At 37.9% G+C, this 13,408-nt stretch overlaps 1 protein-coding gene across 3 annotated transcripts in view; it reads left to right on the forward strand.

The window, feature by feature from the left end:
- Dcbld2 (discoidin, CUB and LCCL domain containing 2) overlaps positions 1-13,408 on the forward strand; it is a 53,785-nt gene that overhangs the window by 24,372 nt on the left and 16,005 nt on the right. For 2 of the 3 annotated variants that reach the window (XM_070030405.1, XM_070030406.1), the window contains exons 4-9: positions 2,719-2,770; positions 6,255-6,327; positions 7,140-7,273; positions 9,232-9,272; positions 9,813-10,028; positions 11,344-11,468. In XM_070030405.1, the coding sequence (XP_069886506.1) occupies positions 2,719-2,770; positions 6,255-6,327; positions 7,140-7,273; positions 9,232-9,272; positions 9,813-10,028; positions 11,344-11,468 (641 nt within the window). Of the gene's footprint in view, positions 1-904; positions 1,175-2,718; positions 2,771-6,254; positions 6,328-7,139; positions 7,274-9,231; positions 9,273-9,812; positions 10,029-11,343; positions 11,469-13,408 lie in introns of those variants that run through there. The other variant, XM_070030407.1, reaches the window with a different exon arrangement.

Below are 13,408 nucleotides of genomic sequence, written 5' to 3' on the forward strand. Positions count from 1 at the left end.
ATGGTGATGGATAGTTTTTGTGTAATGAAGGTGATTTTGATCAAAGCTCAACCAATTTTACAAAGAAAGAGAATTTGCAATGAAATTAATGTATTAAAATATTAACCAGGGATGGGAAGGTGGCTCAGTGGTAGAGTGCTTGCCTAGCTTGAGGCCCTAGGTTTGATTCCTCAGCACCACATAAGCAGAAAAAGCCGAAAGTGGAGCTGTGGCTTAAGTGGTAAAGTACTAGTCTTGAGCTGAAGAGCTAAGGGACAGTGCCCAGGCCCAGAGTTCAGGCCCCATGACCTACAAAAAAAAAAAAAAAAAAACAAATGAGACTACTCAGCTTATGGAATAAAGTTGTTTCAAGCTGATAAGTTCACATTAGAGATGTGACCTTCATGTTTTTACGTTTTCTAGTTGTTATGTTTTTATTTTGTTTTTTAGCATCTACATACAAGTTTGTGCTTTCGGCAATAAACAATGGCTATATTCTTCATTGCTGGCAAAAGCTAATACATTTGTTATGTCCTAGATAATGTGCAGATCACAAAGAAATGTGCTAATATTTAATATGTCTTATATTTACTATTTAATATGTAGGAATTTAAGTATAGGTAGAGTGTGATTTGGCCCAGTTAACCATTAGTTTATAGCCTAACTGCCTGGTTTCTTGCTTAGACAACTAAGCCATGACTCCATTATCCATGATGAAGCATTATTTCTTCTGAGAAAATTGTGGCCTCTCTTTCTATAGGTGTTATTTTAAGTTTTCTAAGAGAAACATAAGATTTAATCTCAATACTACATATGTAAAATGAGAATCGAAATGTCCATAATTTATAATATTAAGCACTCAGTAAACGTTAGTTGATTCTGTATGGGTTATATTCTGTATATGTAAATTTCTTTTAACAGAATTGGAGTTGGTACAGATCATTGCCAGATACTATCATAGTGTAAGGAAAAGCCTTAAGATCCCACAGTAATAATCAGCAGAATGAGCAGCGAGCCCAGCTTTCTACCACATCCTCTTGCATTTGAACAGAGTAAATGTTCACATACCCACAGAACAAGTTTACTGACAAGGTTACTGACAATTATGAAAGCAAGACTACACATTCCTTCAGGCACTGGAAAAGTGGTTATTTAAGGAATTTTGCAACAAAAAATTTAAAAAGGAGCAGCATTTGTAAGTATATATTGATTGCTTTTCCTTTCTCAGTTCTGGCAATAAATACAGTAATTTAGAAGTAGCATTTCCCATACTTTACAAGTAAATGATTTGAGACTAGAGGTATAACACAAGTGGTAGAGCACTGGCCTAGGAAGCAAAAGGCCTGAGTTCAAACCCCAGTACTACAGCACAGACACACACACACACAGAGAAGAAAAAAAAGTAAATGATTTTTGTTCTACAAAAATTAAATTCTGCAGCTAATACGTTTAGTGTTATTCCTGTTGTAAGACTATTGAGATTGGTTTTTAGTCAACAACACAAAATAGTATTAATTTTGAAAACATCACAACTTAAATCACTTAAGCTACATAATTAAAAGCCGTTATTTCCCATTTATCATTCCTTCTCCATTGTCCAAACCTATATAACCACTAATCTGTTTTCATCTCTTTACATATGTTTATTCTGGACATTTTACACATGGTCATATTTAGTATGTGATCATTTGTGACTGGCTTTCATTTGGCATGTTTTCAGTTTATCCATGTGAATACTTCATTTTTTTCCTGACCAAATAATCTCCCATTGTAATATTGACAAATGCATATTCATTTATCTTTTTAACATAACATCTTAGTGTTACTCATTTTGACATTTCAGTTGGCTCATAAATACCAAATTTCTTTAGAATTATAGAATAGAGTGATCTGTTATCCTGGGCTGCTGTTATCCTTAGGCTGTAGCTGCTGTTCATGCAATGTATTTGTGTACTCGCTGTGTGCTAGAAAGGATGCTAGCCGCTATCTTTTGTCAGTGTATTTTCCCAACCCCCTTAACATGCAACCCCTTTAGCCAAGCATTTCTATGAGAAAGCACTTAATTTTGTGATTGCCTTTGGGTCTTCCTGCAGGTTTTCCTCTGTGTGGGTTAGTAAATGACTGGACTTAGCCAAGCATGCTAGCAATTAAAAACCTTTATTCTTCCATTGATTTATTAATAAATGTTCATTGTAAGTCTTCTGTGTAGCTTGTGTTGTAATTGCTCCTGGCGCTATAAAGGTGAGGCACTGCCTCAGTCTCTGTCCAAGTCTAGACATTGCCATAGCTCATCAACGAATCAGTCTTAAGCATGTGGTAAGTACTCTGAGAACATACGGTAGTCAAGTTAAGTGCCTTAACTGCGCTAAAAAGAGATGACTTACAAAGGTCTAGTCTGTGTGCTCCTGTGAGAAACAGCCCGTAAGCTGAGACCCTAGAGAACTGTCAACTGAGCTAAGTCCTAGTAGAAAGCCTTGCAGAGCAGCCTAGGCATCCTAAAGAGGGCAAAAAACCCAAGGTGGATACAGTGTGAGAGCTGAGAATACTTTCATATTGGTTACGGGCATTTCACAGCCCCATAGGCCTCATTGAAGGCATTGGTTCTCAATCCTAAGAACAAAGGAAGCCTTTGAATGTTCTTAAGCTAAAGAAGACCTTTGAAATAGCTTAAGGGCTATTTGAGATTCTGTAATGCCTTTTAGCACAAGTAATCATCAGTTTTTGTTTTTGTTTTTCTAGATCTAATTACTTGTTTGGACACCACCTCCAATTTTTTGGAACCTGAGTTCAGGTAGGAGTATATTTATGATTTGTGTGTGTGTATTCACATACTTAAATGTTTCTCTTCATCTCCTTCATCTGCATTTTTTACACATTTTTATACTGGTATATAAGGTATTAAGTATAGTCTTTGTTTCAAAGTTCCAATAAGTTGGGTTCGTTTTAAGCTGTTTAGTTACTATGTACCATGTATAAATTTTGCTTTAATTGTAGTCTTGTAGACCTCCACATGAGAAGGATTAAATGTTTTAAAAGTAGAACTACTTGTTCATCAAAGTTCAAAACTACTGATAAAAGAAAAGCTATTTTTAAATATTTTTTTTCATAAAAGGGGAAGGGGATGTATTAGGGTATAAGTTCTCAGTGTTCATACCCATGTAATGTTTCTATAATTGTTTCTCTGGTATATACCTTCTGTCTCTTGTTTAGAATAGAATGTTTTTGTGATTTACCAGTTACTAATCTTTGTTTTTTGTTTTGTTCACAAGTGGGTTTTTAAGTGAGAGAGAAAGACAGAGAAAGAGAAGAAAGAGAGAGAGAGAATGTATGTATGTGTGTTGTGGTTTGGGGAGGGAGAAGGGAGTTCCTGAGCACTGTTCCTGAGTTTTTTTGTTCAAGGCTATTGCTCTACCATTTGAGCCACAGCTCCACTTTCAGCTTTTTGTTGGTTAATTAGAGATGAGTCTGACAGACTTTTCTACCTGGGCTGGCTTCTGGCTTTGAACTGCAATCCTTAGATCTCAGTCACCTGAGTACCCTAGCTTGCTGAGTAATTTAGTTCAAGTACAATCTGATTGATCATTTACTTGCTTAAAAATCTGGAGAAGCTGATATGATCCCAGCAATTGGGAGTCTGATGCAGAAAGATTGTGAGTTTAAGGCCAGCATGGGCCTCATCAAAAGACGTAGTTTCAATTTTAAAAATCCATTGACTGTTGTAGTGGGTCAGGACCAGTGCTTCAGGACCTGTAATACTAACTACTCAAGAGGCTGAGATATAAAGCTGAGATATGAAGCCAGACTGGGCAGAAAAGTCTATGAGACTCTTATCTGTAATTAACCACCAAAAAGCTGGAAGTGGAGATATGGCTTAAGTGGTGGAGCACTAGCCTTAACAAAAAAAAAAACTCTGGGACAGCACCAAGGACCAGCACGCATACACAAAAAGAGAACGGTTGGAGTAAAACAAGCCAGATACCTCCTCTTCCTGACTACTTGAAAGATTGACTTTAAGGAGGATCTGAGTTTGAGGCCAGCCCAGGCAGAAAAGTCTGCAAAACCCCTTCCTAACAGTTGGGCATAATATCTGTCATCCTAGCTACATGAGGAAGATTATAGTTCCAGGTCAGCCTAAGCAGAGAAGTCCATAAGACTGTATCTCTGCGGAAGAAGCTAAGCATAAAGGCACATGCCTGTAATCCCAACTTCAGAAGGATGCTTTCTCTAGGTAGAAAATGAAAATAGTGCAAAAAGTGCTGTAAGTATAGCTTAGAAGTAGAACAAGTATGTAGTCTGTCGAGACCCCAGGACTGCCATTATTATAATAACAAAACAAACAAATAAAAAACATGTAAAGATAAACAGTGGAGAGGGAGGGGGTTAACAAAGAATAGTAGAAAGAATAGTAGAGAATAACTTTGATGAAAGCACATTATGTGAGTATGAAATTATATATATTTCATTATATATAATGAAACCCTTTTGTACAATCAGTATACACTGTTAGAAAAAAATAAAAACTTTGAGAAGCTCTTTACAATGTTAATAAGTTCCAGATCCCGTCAGTTGGTTTGAAGTCTTTCATGAGTAGCTTTGAGGCCATTTTTCTAATCTCATGTCTCTACAGCATGTTATTTACACTGCCCTGAACTCTCAGAACTTCTGCCTAAAATTGCTTTACTCCCTTTTGCTTGGCAAAACTTAATCATCTTTCAAGACTCATCTCAATAACACCTAACCTGCTGTCATTCACTCCCCAAAATAGGAATTTGCCTTCAAGGATGGGTGTCTTCTCTGTATAGAAAGAGTCTTCTGAACCATGAGGAGTCATAGTCAACACTGGTAGCAGTGGCATCACTTGATAGAGGGTTAGCTGGCCCCCTCTGCTCTCCTCCTCACCACCACCCCATTTAAGTTCCTGTTGTATCACTATGGCAAATACCTTCATCTTTAAGGACGAAGGATTTATTTTGTCTCAGGGTTTCAGTCCATTTTGGCAGGGTAGGCGTGGCAGAGCAGAACAGCTCATATCATGGCTGCCTGGAAACAGAATGCTGCCTTGCCTGACTTTTTCTTGTTTTCCCCCAGCCCAAGGGAAGGTGCCATACATGTTCTGAATGGGTCTTTCCCCCTTGCACTCAGATACACCCAGAGATGAGCTTCACTCTCAGACATGTCTTAATCTAGTTGGGTTGGTAATGTCTTCTGGGCTACATACTGTCATCCTCACAGCGTCCCTGCTTCCGCTTCATAACAACGGAGGGTCTCTTCTTCCTGGGAGTCAGAATGATCTACGAGAGTTTTGAATCTGAATATACAGTCAGACTCCTTTATTGGCTTCATATTATCTACATCCCATCCTTCCTTTCATGGCCTATGTGACCTCTGCATGATCTATCTGCCCTTTACCAATTTCTCCGACTTCCTTTGGCTCAATACATTCTAGCGGTGTTGGACATCCATAATTTAAAACACATACCCATTCTACCTCAGAGCTATGTTCTCCCTAGTGGTCTCCATGCATTTCCCAACACTTCCTTGTTCCAGTGACCTCCTGGCTTACTGCCATGGCTTCGCTTCCTCAGAACCCCATTTCTGAGGAATGTGCAGAGAACCCTGTGAAGAACACAGGCTTTAGAGCCCTGCTGTACCTTCCAGCTCTGTGACTCGGGCTTACAGTTCCTTATTTTCCTTATCAATAAATGAGAATAACAGTGCCTCCCCCATAGGATTGTTATGTACATTACCTGAAACACTTAGGATGCTACCTAGCACTTAACAGATTTACTAAATGCATGTTTCCCTTTTAAGTTGTAATTCTCCCAGTTATTTTAGTGTCTGTTCTAATTATTTGTGGCAGTATTAGTTTAATGTCTTCCTGCATTACTGGGATGTGAACGATGACAGGAGCTATCTTTGTTTAGTTAACATCTGTAAACTTAGCTACAACAGCCCAATACTGGACAGACAATATAGTTGATGTTCGTAGAAACCTATGGAATATGATGACTAGATCTTACACTAAAACTAAAGCTATGTCTGCCATTAATTAGAAAGTAAAATAAAGCTGTATGTAGAACATGAGAAAACCTTTGTAAATCTGTGGGTGAAGACATGCTGAGTATGTCTGGATACAAGAAAATCTGAAAGGACTGAAAAGGAGTGATGAACTCTGTGAGCATGATAAGATTACACTCCACACATTGAGCTAAAAAAAAAAAAAAAAGAATGTGTGTTTCCAGAAAATTATTTAAACTTTTACTTTCATTTGGCAGCAAATACTGCCCAGCTGGTTGTCTGCTTCCTTTTGCTGAGATATCTGGAACAATTCCTCATGGATATAGAGATGTAAGTTTGATACGGGTTTATTTTATTGATTTATTGATTTGTTTTTTGTTGGTCATGGGGGTTGAACTCTGGGCCTGGGCGCTGTCTCTGAGCTCTTTGGCTCAGCTGTAGAGCCACAGCTCCACTTCTAGTTTTCTGGTAGTTAATTGGAGATAAGAGTTTCACAGACTTTCCTGACCTTGCTGGCTTTGAACCATGATCACTAGATCTCAGCCTCCTGAGTAGCTAGGATTACAGGTGTGGGCCACCAGTGCCCAGCTTATTTAACTTTGTTTATATTTTATTTTTGTGCTGGTCCTGTGAGACTTTGATCTCAGGTCATAGACACTGTCCCAGAGCTTTTTCTTTTCTTTTCTTTTCTTTTTTTCCTCACAGCTAGCACTCTACTACTTGAGCCACAGTTCTGCCTCTGGCTATAGGGGGGTTAGTTGCAGATCAGAGTTTTACAGACTTTCCTGCCCAGGCTAGCTTCCAACTGTGATCCTCAGATCTCATTCTCCTGAGTAGGTAGGATTACAGGCATGGACCACCAGCATCTGACCTCATAGGGGTTTATTTTAAAATTGGGATATAACTTTATATTAGTTGATGCATTTCTATTACATGTAATTATCCTTTCATTGTGTTAGGAACTACTTTTGAATAACATTTAAATTTTATTTTTTTCTCTTCTGCAAATAATCTGTTGTGTTACAATATCAAATCATCAATGCTTCTGAGAAAACTGTCCAAGGTGACTTATTTTTCTTGAGGAAGTGTGTCTTGCTTATGAAGTACAAAAGAAAACAAAGATCTTTTCTTTCTCCCTCAAGTCTTCACCGTTGTGCATGGCTGGTGTGCATGCTGGAGTAATATCCAACGTGCTGGGAGGCCAAATTAGTGTTGTGATTAGTAAAGGCATCCCATACTATGAAAGTTCCTTGGCTAACAACGTCACATCTGTGGTGTAAGTACATGTGCTATTTGTAATAAGCATGCTGGCGTGGGAGGCAGGGGCTGGCTAGATGTCATGTTTAATGGTGTTCATGAGGTACCATTTATGCAGTAAGACTCAGTGTGTGTTGTCAGGATCTGAGTATTTTCAAGACTACTGGCAGTGGGAATTGTGGCTTGTTCTTCAAAGAAATAGTCATTGGAAAGGGTGATTTGTTTCTTCCTTCCAAGGGTAGATTAAAGATCCAAAGGTATAATTACTCTGTTCCTTATAGCCCATGCGCCAAGCTGGACTGAAGATAATTGAGATTATTTTTTAAATGTCGGTCGTGGTGCCTGGACTCTGGGCCTGGGCACTGTCCCTCAGATCTTCAGCTCAAGGCTAGCACTCTACCACTTGAGTTACAGTGCTACTTCCAACTTTTTCTGCTTATGTGGTGCTGAGGAATCGAACCCAGGGCCTCATGCATGCAAGGCAATCACTTTAGCACTAAGCCACCTTCCCAGCCCGGGATAATTGAGATTTTTGAACACAAAATAAATTTCCATATAAAGCAGAAGTAGTAGTATGATAATTTCCCTGTCCTCCCAAGAGAATATTGAAAAATGTATTTATGGTTTCTACCTATTCTACTGATTTGCTAAGCAGATTGGGCATCAAAAGCAAGGGAATTTGAAACATGACCTAGGACAATGTCTGTAGTCTGTTTCTATAAATCTTGCCCCATAGACAACACTAAACTAACTGAAGCCAGATTGTTTTCAGAGACCCTGGTCAGATTTCATTCAGAAGATAAAGAGAATGGTCCATACCGTACAATAGCAGAACAGAATAAGCAATTTTTTTTTCCTGAAAATATCTAGATAGTATCATGGTATAATGGCTAACACACCTAAAATTACTGCTAGCACTGGGAGATTGAATCAAGATTGAAAGTTTGATGCCAATCCCAGCTATGTATCAAACCACCCTGTGTAAAAATAAAGATTAATTTAAAAAACAGAAGAGTAAAAATATCACACGTCTCCTTTTCGCTGACATTTTTCTTTAGAGTTTCATTCACAATTTTTTAGCCATGTAGAAGTCATTCTTAGCCCACTGACCACTCAAAGGGGGCTATGCCTAAGCTGTAACTTGCCTAACTCTGGTATGGACTCTGTTTATTTCTTTCTTCTGCATTGTATACAGCTTTCATTCTTTTTTCCTTTTATGCATTTAGAAAGATAAGCTGGTGCAGGTGCATTCTCTTTCATACTTAAAAACAGACAGGTAGACTTACATTGTTTTGTAAGTATCTGCACTCTGTGTTAAGGGTAGGTGTAACACTGGTGAGTCCCCTGGGAAGCTATGTGGTCTTCCCAACTGCCACAGTGTGAACTTTCTCCTCCAGCTGATAGGCTGTCCCCCAGCCACTCTTCTAAAATGCAGATGTAGTGCTGTATTCTAATTCTGAAAGTCAGCTCTCAGATATGTTTATTTCCCTAAAATTAAAAAGCAGTCCCTCAATTATTAGCTAGAAAACTAGAACCTTTTTATGTACTTTTTCCAAAAGCAGTTACTGAAGTTTTACGAGTCAATTTATATCATGAAAATGACAATAAGTACAAATTAAAGGTTACATGGCAGAGGAGGTGAGTCTGATTGTGGCACATCATATGTGTATATGAACATGTCAGAGTGAAATCTCTCCTATACAATTAAATGATGCTAATAAAAAAGTTAATAAAAAGAAGGTTCCGCGAACACTGAAACTGCATGTTGAACCTGTAGAGAAAGTTATTCATGTTGATTTCAGAAGTTCTGCTCAGAAATCAGATGATATTGTTTGTCTGTTGGTTAGAAATGAAATCTTGTTTTTTTTTATTTTTTTAAGAATGTGGGAAGAGAATCAAAGTCTCAGGTAAATTTGAGGAATTTATGTGTTCCATTGAGTGTCACCCACACATACAAAAAATCTTTCTGTTTTTCAGGGGACACTTATCTGCAAGCCTTTTTACATTTAAGACAAGTGGTAAGCTTTTCATGGACTTCTTTGACCTTTTAATTTGTATAGTAGCTAATCTGTAGAGAATGACAGGTGATCAGTGTATTTTCATAAAGTAATAGTTTCTGCCCTTAAGGAATGGAGTTGGCCTTCCCTATTCATGGTTTCATATGTGCAGATTGGAAGCATTTAGGAAAAAGAAAGTATGTTGCTGGGCACCGGTGGCTCATACCTGTAATCACAAGTAATCTATAGAGGGTAATATCAATCTAAAGTTAAAGGAGGTATTTGCAGGTAACTAACTTGTCAGTATTATATCATTTTATATGAGGGATTTGAACCTGTACGAATTTTGATATCCTCTTGGGGGGTGGAGGTAAGAAGTGTTCTGTGGAACCAGTCCTACAGATACACAGGAACAAGTGTACGTTTTTAAGTTTCTAGGGACACACAAAAATGTAAGCCCAAGAAACACTTACCCACTTGTACAACAGGAAGTTTACAGTAAGCAGGAATACATATTTTGAAATTGCATCTGGAAACCAACCTGACTTTGTGTTGTTTCAGGTTGTTACGGAACACTGGGGATGGAATCAGGTGTGATTGCTGATGCTCAGATAACAGCATCGTCTGTGCTAGAGTGGACTGACCACACGGGTCAGAAGAACAGTTGGAAAGCTGAAAAGGCCAGGCTGAGAAAGCCTGGGCCTCCTTGGGCTGCTTTTGTCACTGATGAGTATCAGTGGCTACAAGTAGATCTGAATAAAGAAAAGAAAATAACAGGTGAAGAGAGGCAATTTTCTTTTCTTTTTTTTCCTTCTTCGGTTTGGTGGGTGTTTTGTTTTGTTTTTGTTTGGGGTGTAGTTTTTTTGTACTACTTGGGATTGAACCCAGAATCTTGCACTTGTGCCACATCCCAACTCTTGTTTTTAAGATAGGATACAACTAACTTCGCTAGATCTGGCCTCAAACTCACGATCCTCCTTTCCTTTCTCTGCCACGCAAGTACCTGTGATTACTGGCACGCACCACCCTGCCTAGCTAAGAGACATTTCTTTTTCTGGCTTAGGGGAGGATTTCCACGCATTTATACTTCATGCCATTCAGGATAAGGGACATTTATTTGTTTGTTTATTGTTGGTAGTGGGGCTTGAACTCTGGGCTTAGGTGTTGTCCCTGTGCTCTTAGCTCAAGGCAAGTGCTCTGCTGCTTGAGCCACAGCGCCACTTCCTTTTTTCTAGTGGTTTATTGGAAATAAGAGGCTCATGGACTTTCCTGCCTGGGCTAGCTTTGAACCTTGATCCTCAGATCTCAGTCTCCTGAGTAGCTAGAATTACAGGTGCCTGGCCTAAGGGACATTTTTATACAATCATTGACAGTACTAATTTTCTTTGGAAAGCTGATAACATCTAAGATTGTTGTAGAAAATTGAGTAACTAAAATCTAATTATATGGTTTCAAGTTTTCTGTATTTTCCTGATATTGGAGATGGTTTCATAAAATATGGCAAAGAACTGGTTACAGAGCACAGAGCTCTTGAGTTTGAACCCCAGTACTCAGTAACTTCTCATTGTAATAAGTTCTTTTAAGGCAGAATCTCAGTAAAGTTATAATGAGACATTTTAATCATCTCTTAGTCATTAAGAGAAATTTACATTAAAAAGCCTACATGCTGTAAATATTCAATGCTAATAAATGTAATTTAGGTGAAGTTGGCAAATGGTCAGAATAATTGGTTGAGACTAGTTTATATAACTTGGTTAGAAGAGTTGTTCTGGTGCAGAAAATACCAATCATTATCTTCCATTTGTTTATTCCCAGGAAATTATTCTGAGAGAATGAAATATACTTTATCTGATATGAACACAAGCTGCCCAGACACAATAGTTCCTTCCTTATGCATGCCCAGAATTCCTCCTATCTCTGTAGGGGCACAAAGCCAAGGATTTAGTAACTATGTTGATGAAAACTTAAGGGATGGAAATAAACCATAAACAGAAGTATTTGCACAAGACATCACAAGTGTTTATACTTCAGTGCTGAACAAACTTTGGGAATCAGACTTCGTGTCTTAATGAAAGCCGCTCTTTATCTTCAGGTATTGTAACCACTGGGTCTGCCATGGCAGAGCACAAGTACTATGTGTCGGCCTACAGGATTCTGTACAGTGAGGATGGGCAGAAATGGACAGTGTACAGAGAACCTGGCATGGAGCAGGATAAGGTAAAATCATTGCAAAGATATTTTTAAGAATATTTTTAAAGATAAGCCTTGTTAGAAGTTTCAGAAGCAATGCTATGTTGAGGTAAAAATTAAATGTGTTATTGTATACTGCTCTCTTCTGGTCACTTTAGATGACTTCATCTTTAATTAGCCTCTGCCTGTTGAAGAAAACAGCAGTTTTATCTTCATACCTGTCTTCTGCTTAATGCTTCAAACTTGACCAATAAATACCACATGCATAAATAGCAGTGGGTTATATTCTTGGAACAACTTTTTTCCCTTCATTTTTAAAAGATAAATTCACTAGTCATACAACTCGAGGTTGACTTTTTCTCTGAATAGTTTGAATACATTGTTCTACTATTTTCTGATTTATATTGGTTTTGATGAGAATATTTTTTATCAGTCTTTGTTCCTGAATATATAATAGGTCTTTATTTCTACAGTTAATATTTTATTATTTGTTTCAGACATTTTGATGATATTTTGTGTAATATTCTTCATGTTTCTTAGGATTCTTTGAGTTTCTTAGATTCATAATTATGATTTACATCAGATTTAGAAAATTGCAGAACATTTTTCTTTAAATATTTTTCTTCTCCATTTCTAATCTCATTTACTCCTGTGGTCCTTAAGTATATCAAACAATTCACTGGAAGTGGTGCTGTGGCTCAAGTTGTAAAATGCTTGCCTTGAGCTGAAGAACTGAGGGACAGCACCCAGTCCCAGAGTTCAAGCCCCACGACCGACAAACAAACAAAAAAAGAACAGTTCACTGATGCTCTGTTTTTGTTTTACATCTTTTTCTCTTCATTGTTTGGTTTGAAACATTTCTGCTCACTAATTTGAAATTTACTAATTGCTTTTACAGTGTCTAATCTGCTGTTAAGCCATCTAATATAGTTTATCCCTAGTATTTTGTTTTGCCTCTAGATTTTAAACTCAGGATTTTAAAAAAATTACTTAATGTCTCTTATTTCTATATCCATGCTTTCATCTGTCTCTGAAATGATGTGGCAATGTAATAATTTTTCTAATGTCCTTACCTATTACTTTTACCATGTCATATCTGGATCTTTTTTTTTATATATAAATTATGGTTCTCTTCCTTGGCTTTCTTGCTCCTGGCTGGCACTCTACCACTTCAGCCATGGCTTTCTGCTAGTTATTTTGGAGATGGAGTGTTGCAGACTTTTCTGCCCATACTGGTTTCAGATATCAGCCTCCTAAGTAGCTAGGATTACAGAGCCAGTAATGCCTGGCCATACTTGGTAACTTTTTGGTTGCATGCCATTATGCCATGCTGGATTTATTATTATTATTATTATTATTATTATTATTATTGAACTTTTTTTTTTCTTTTTAGGGCCTGCTTGTTAGGCAGGATTTAGTAGCCTTTAGCTCATACTTTTCCTGTCACTTAGTAACTGCTCAACCTAAATGTCCCATGTACTGTGACGTTTCTCTGTTGTGTGTTAGCAATGCGAGATAACCCCCAACTTAAATAGCTCTAAGATTTTTTTTTTTTTTTTTTTTTTTTTGCAGTTGTGGGGCTTGAATTCACGGCTGGGCACTATCCCTAAACTCTTTTTGTTCAAGGCTAGTGTTCTACCACTTTGAGCCACAGTTCCATTTCCAGTTTTATTTTGTTTTTTATTTGTAGGGCATGAACTCTGGGCTTGGGTGCTATCCCTGAGTTCTTCAGCTCAAGGCGAGGGCTCTACCTCTTGAGCTACAGCACCACTTGCAGTTTTCTGGTGGTTAATTAGAATTTTCTGCCCAGGGTGGCTTTGAATTGTGATCCTCAGATCTCAGCCTGCTGAGTAGCTAGGATTACAGGTGTGAGCCACCAGTGCCTGACAGTTTAAGAATTTTTCTACTAGTTCATAATGATTCTTTTTGTTTCTTTTCGTGCAGCCAAAAACTTAAGGGAAAATTCC

This window comes from Dipodomys merriami, unplaced genomic scaffold, assembly GCF_024711535.1.
Source record: "Dipodomys merriami isolate MVZ:Mamm:240054 unplaced genomic scaffold, mDipMer1.0.p SCAF_2, whole genome shotgun sequence".
NCBI classification, from domain to species: domain Eukaryota; kingdom Metazoa; phylum Chordata; class Mammalia; order Rodentia; family Heteromyidae; genus Dipodomys; species Dipodomys merriami.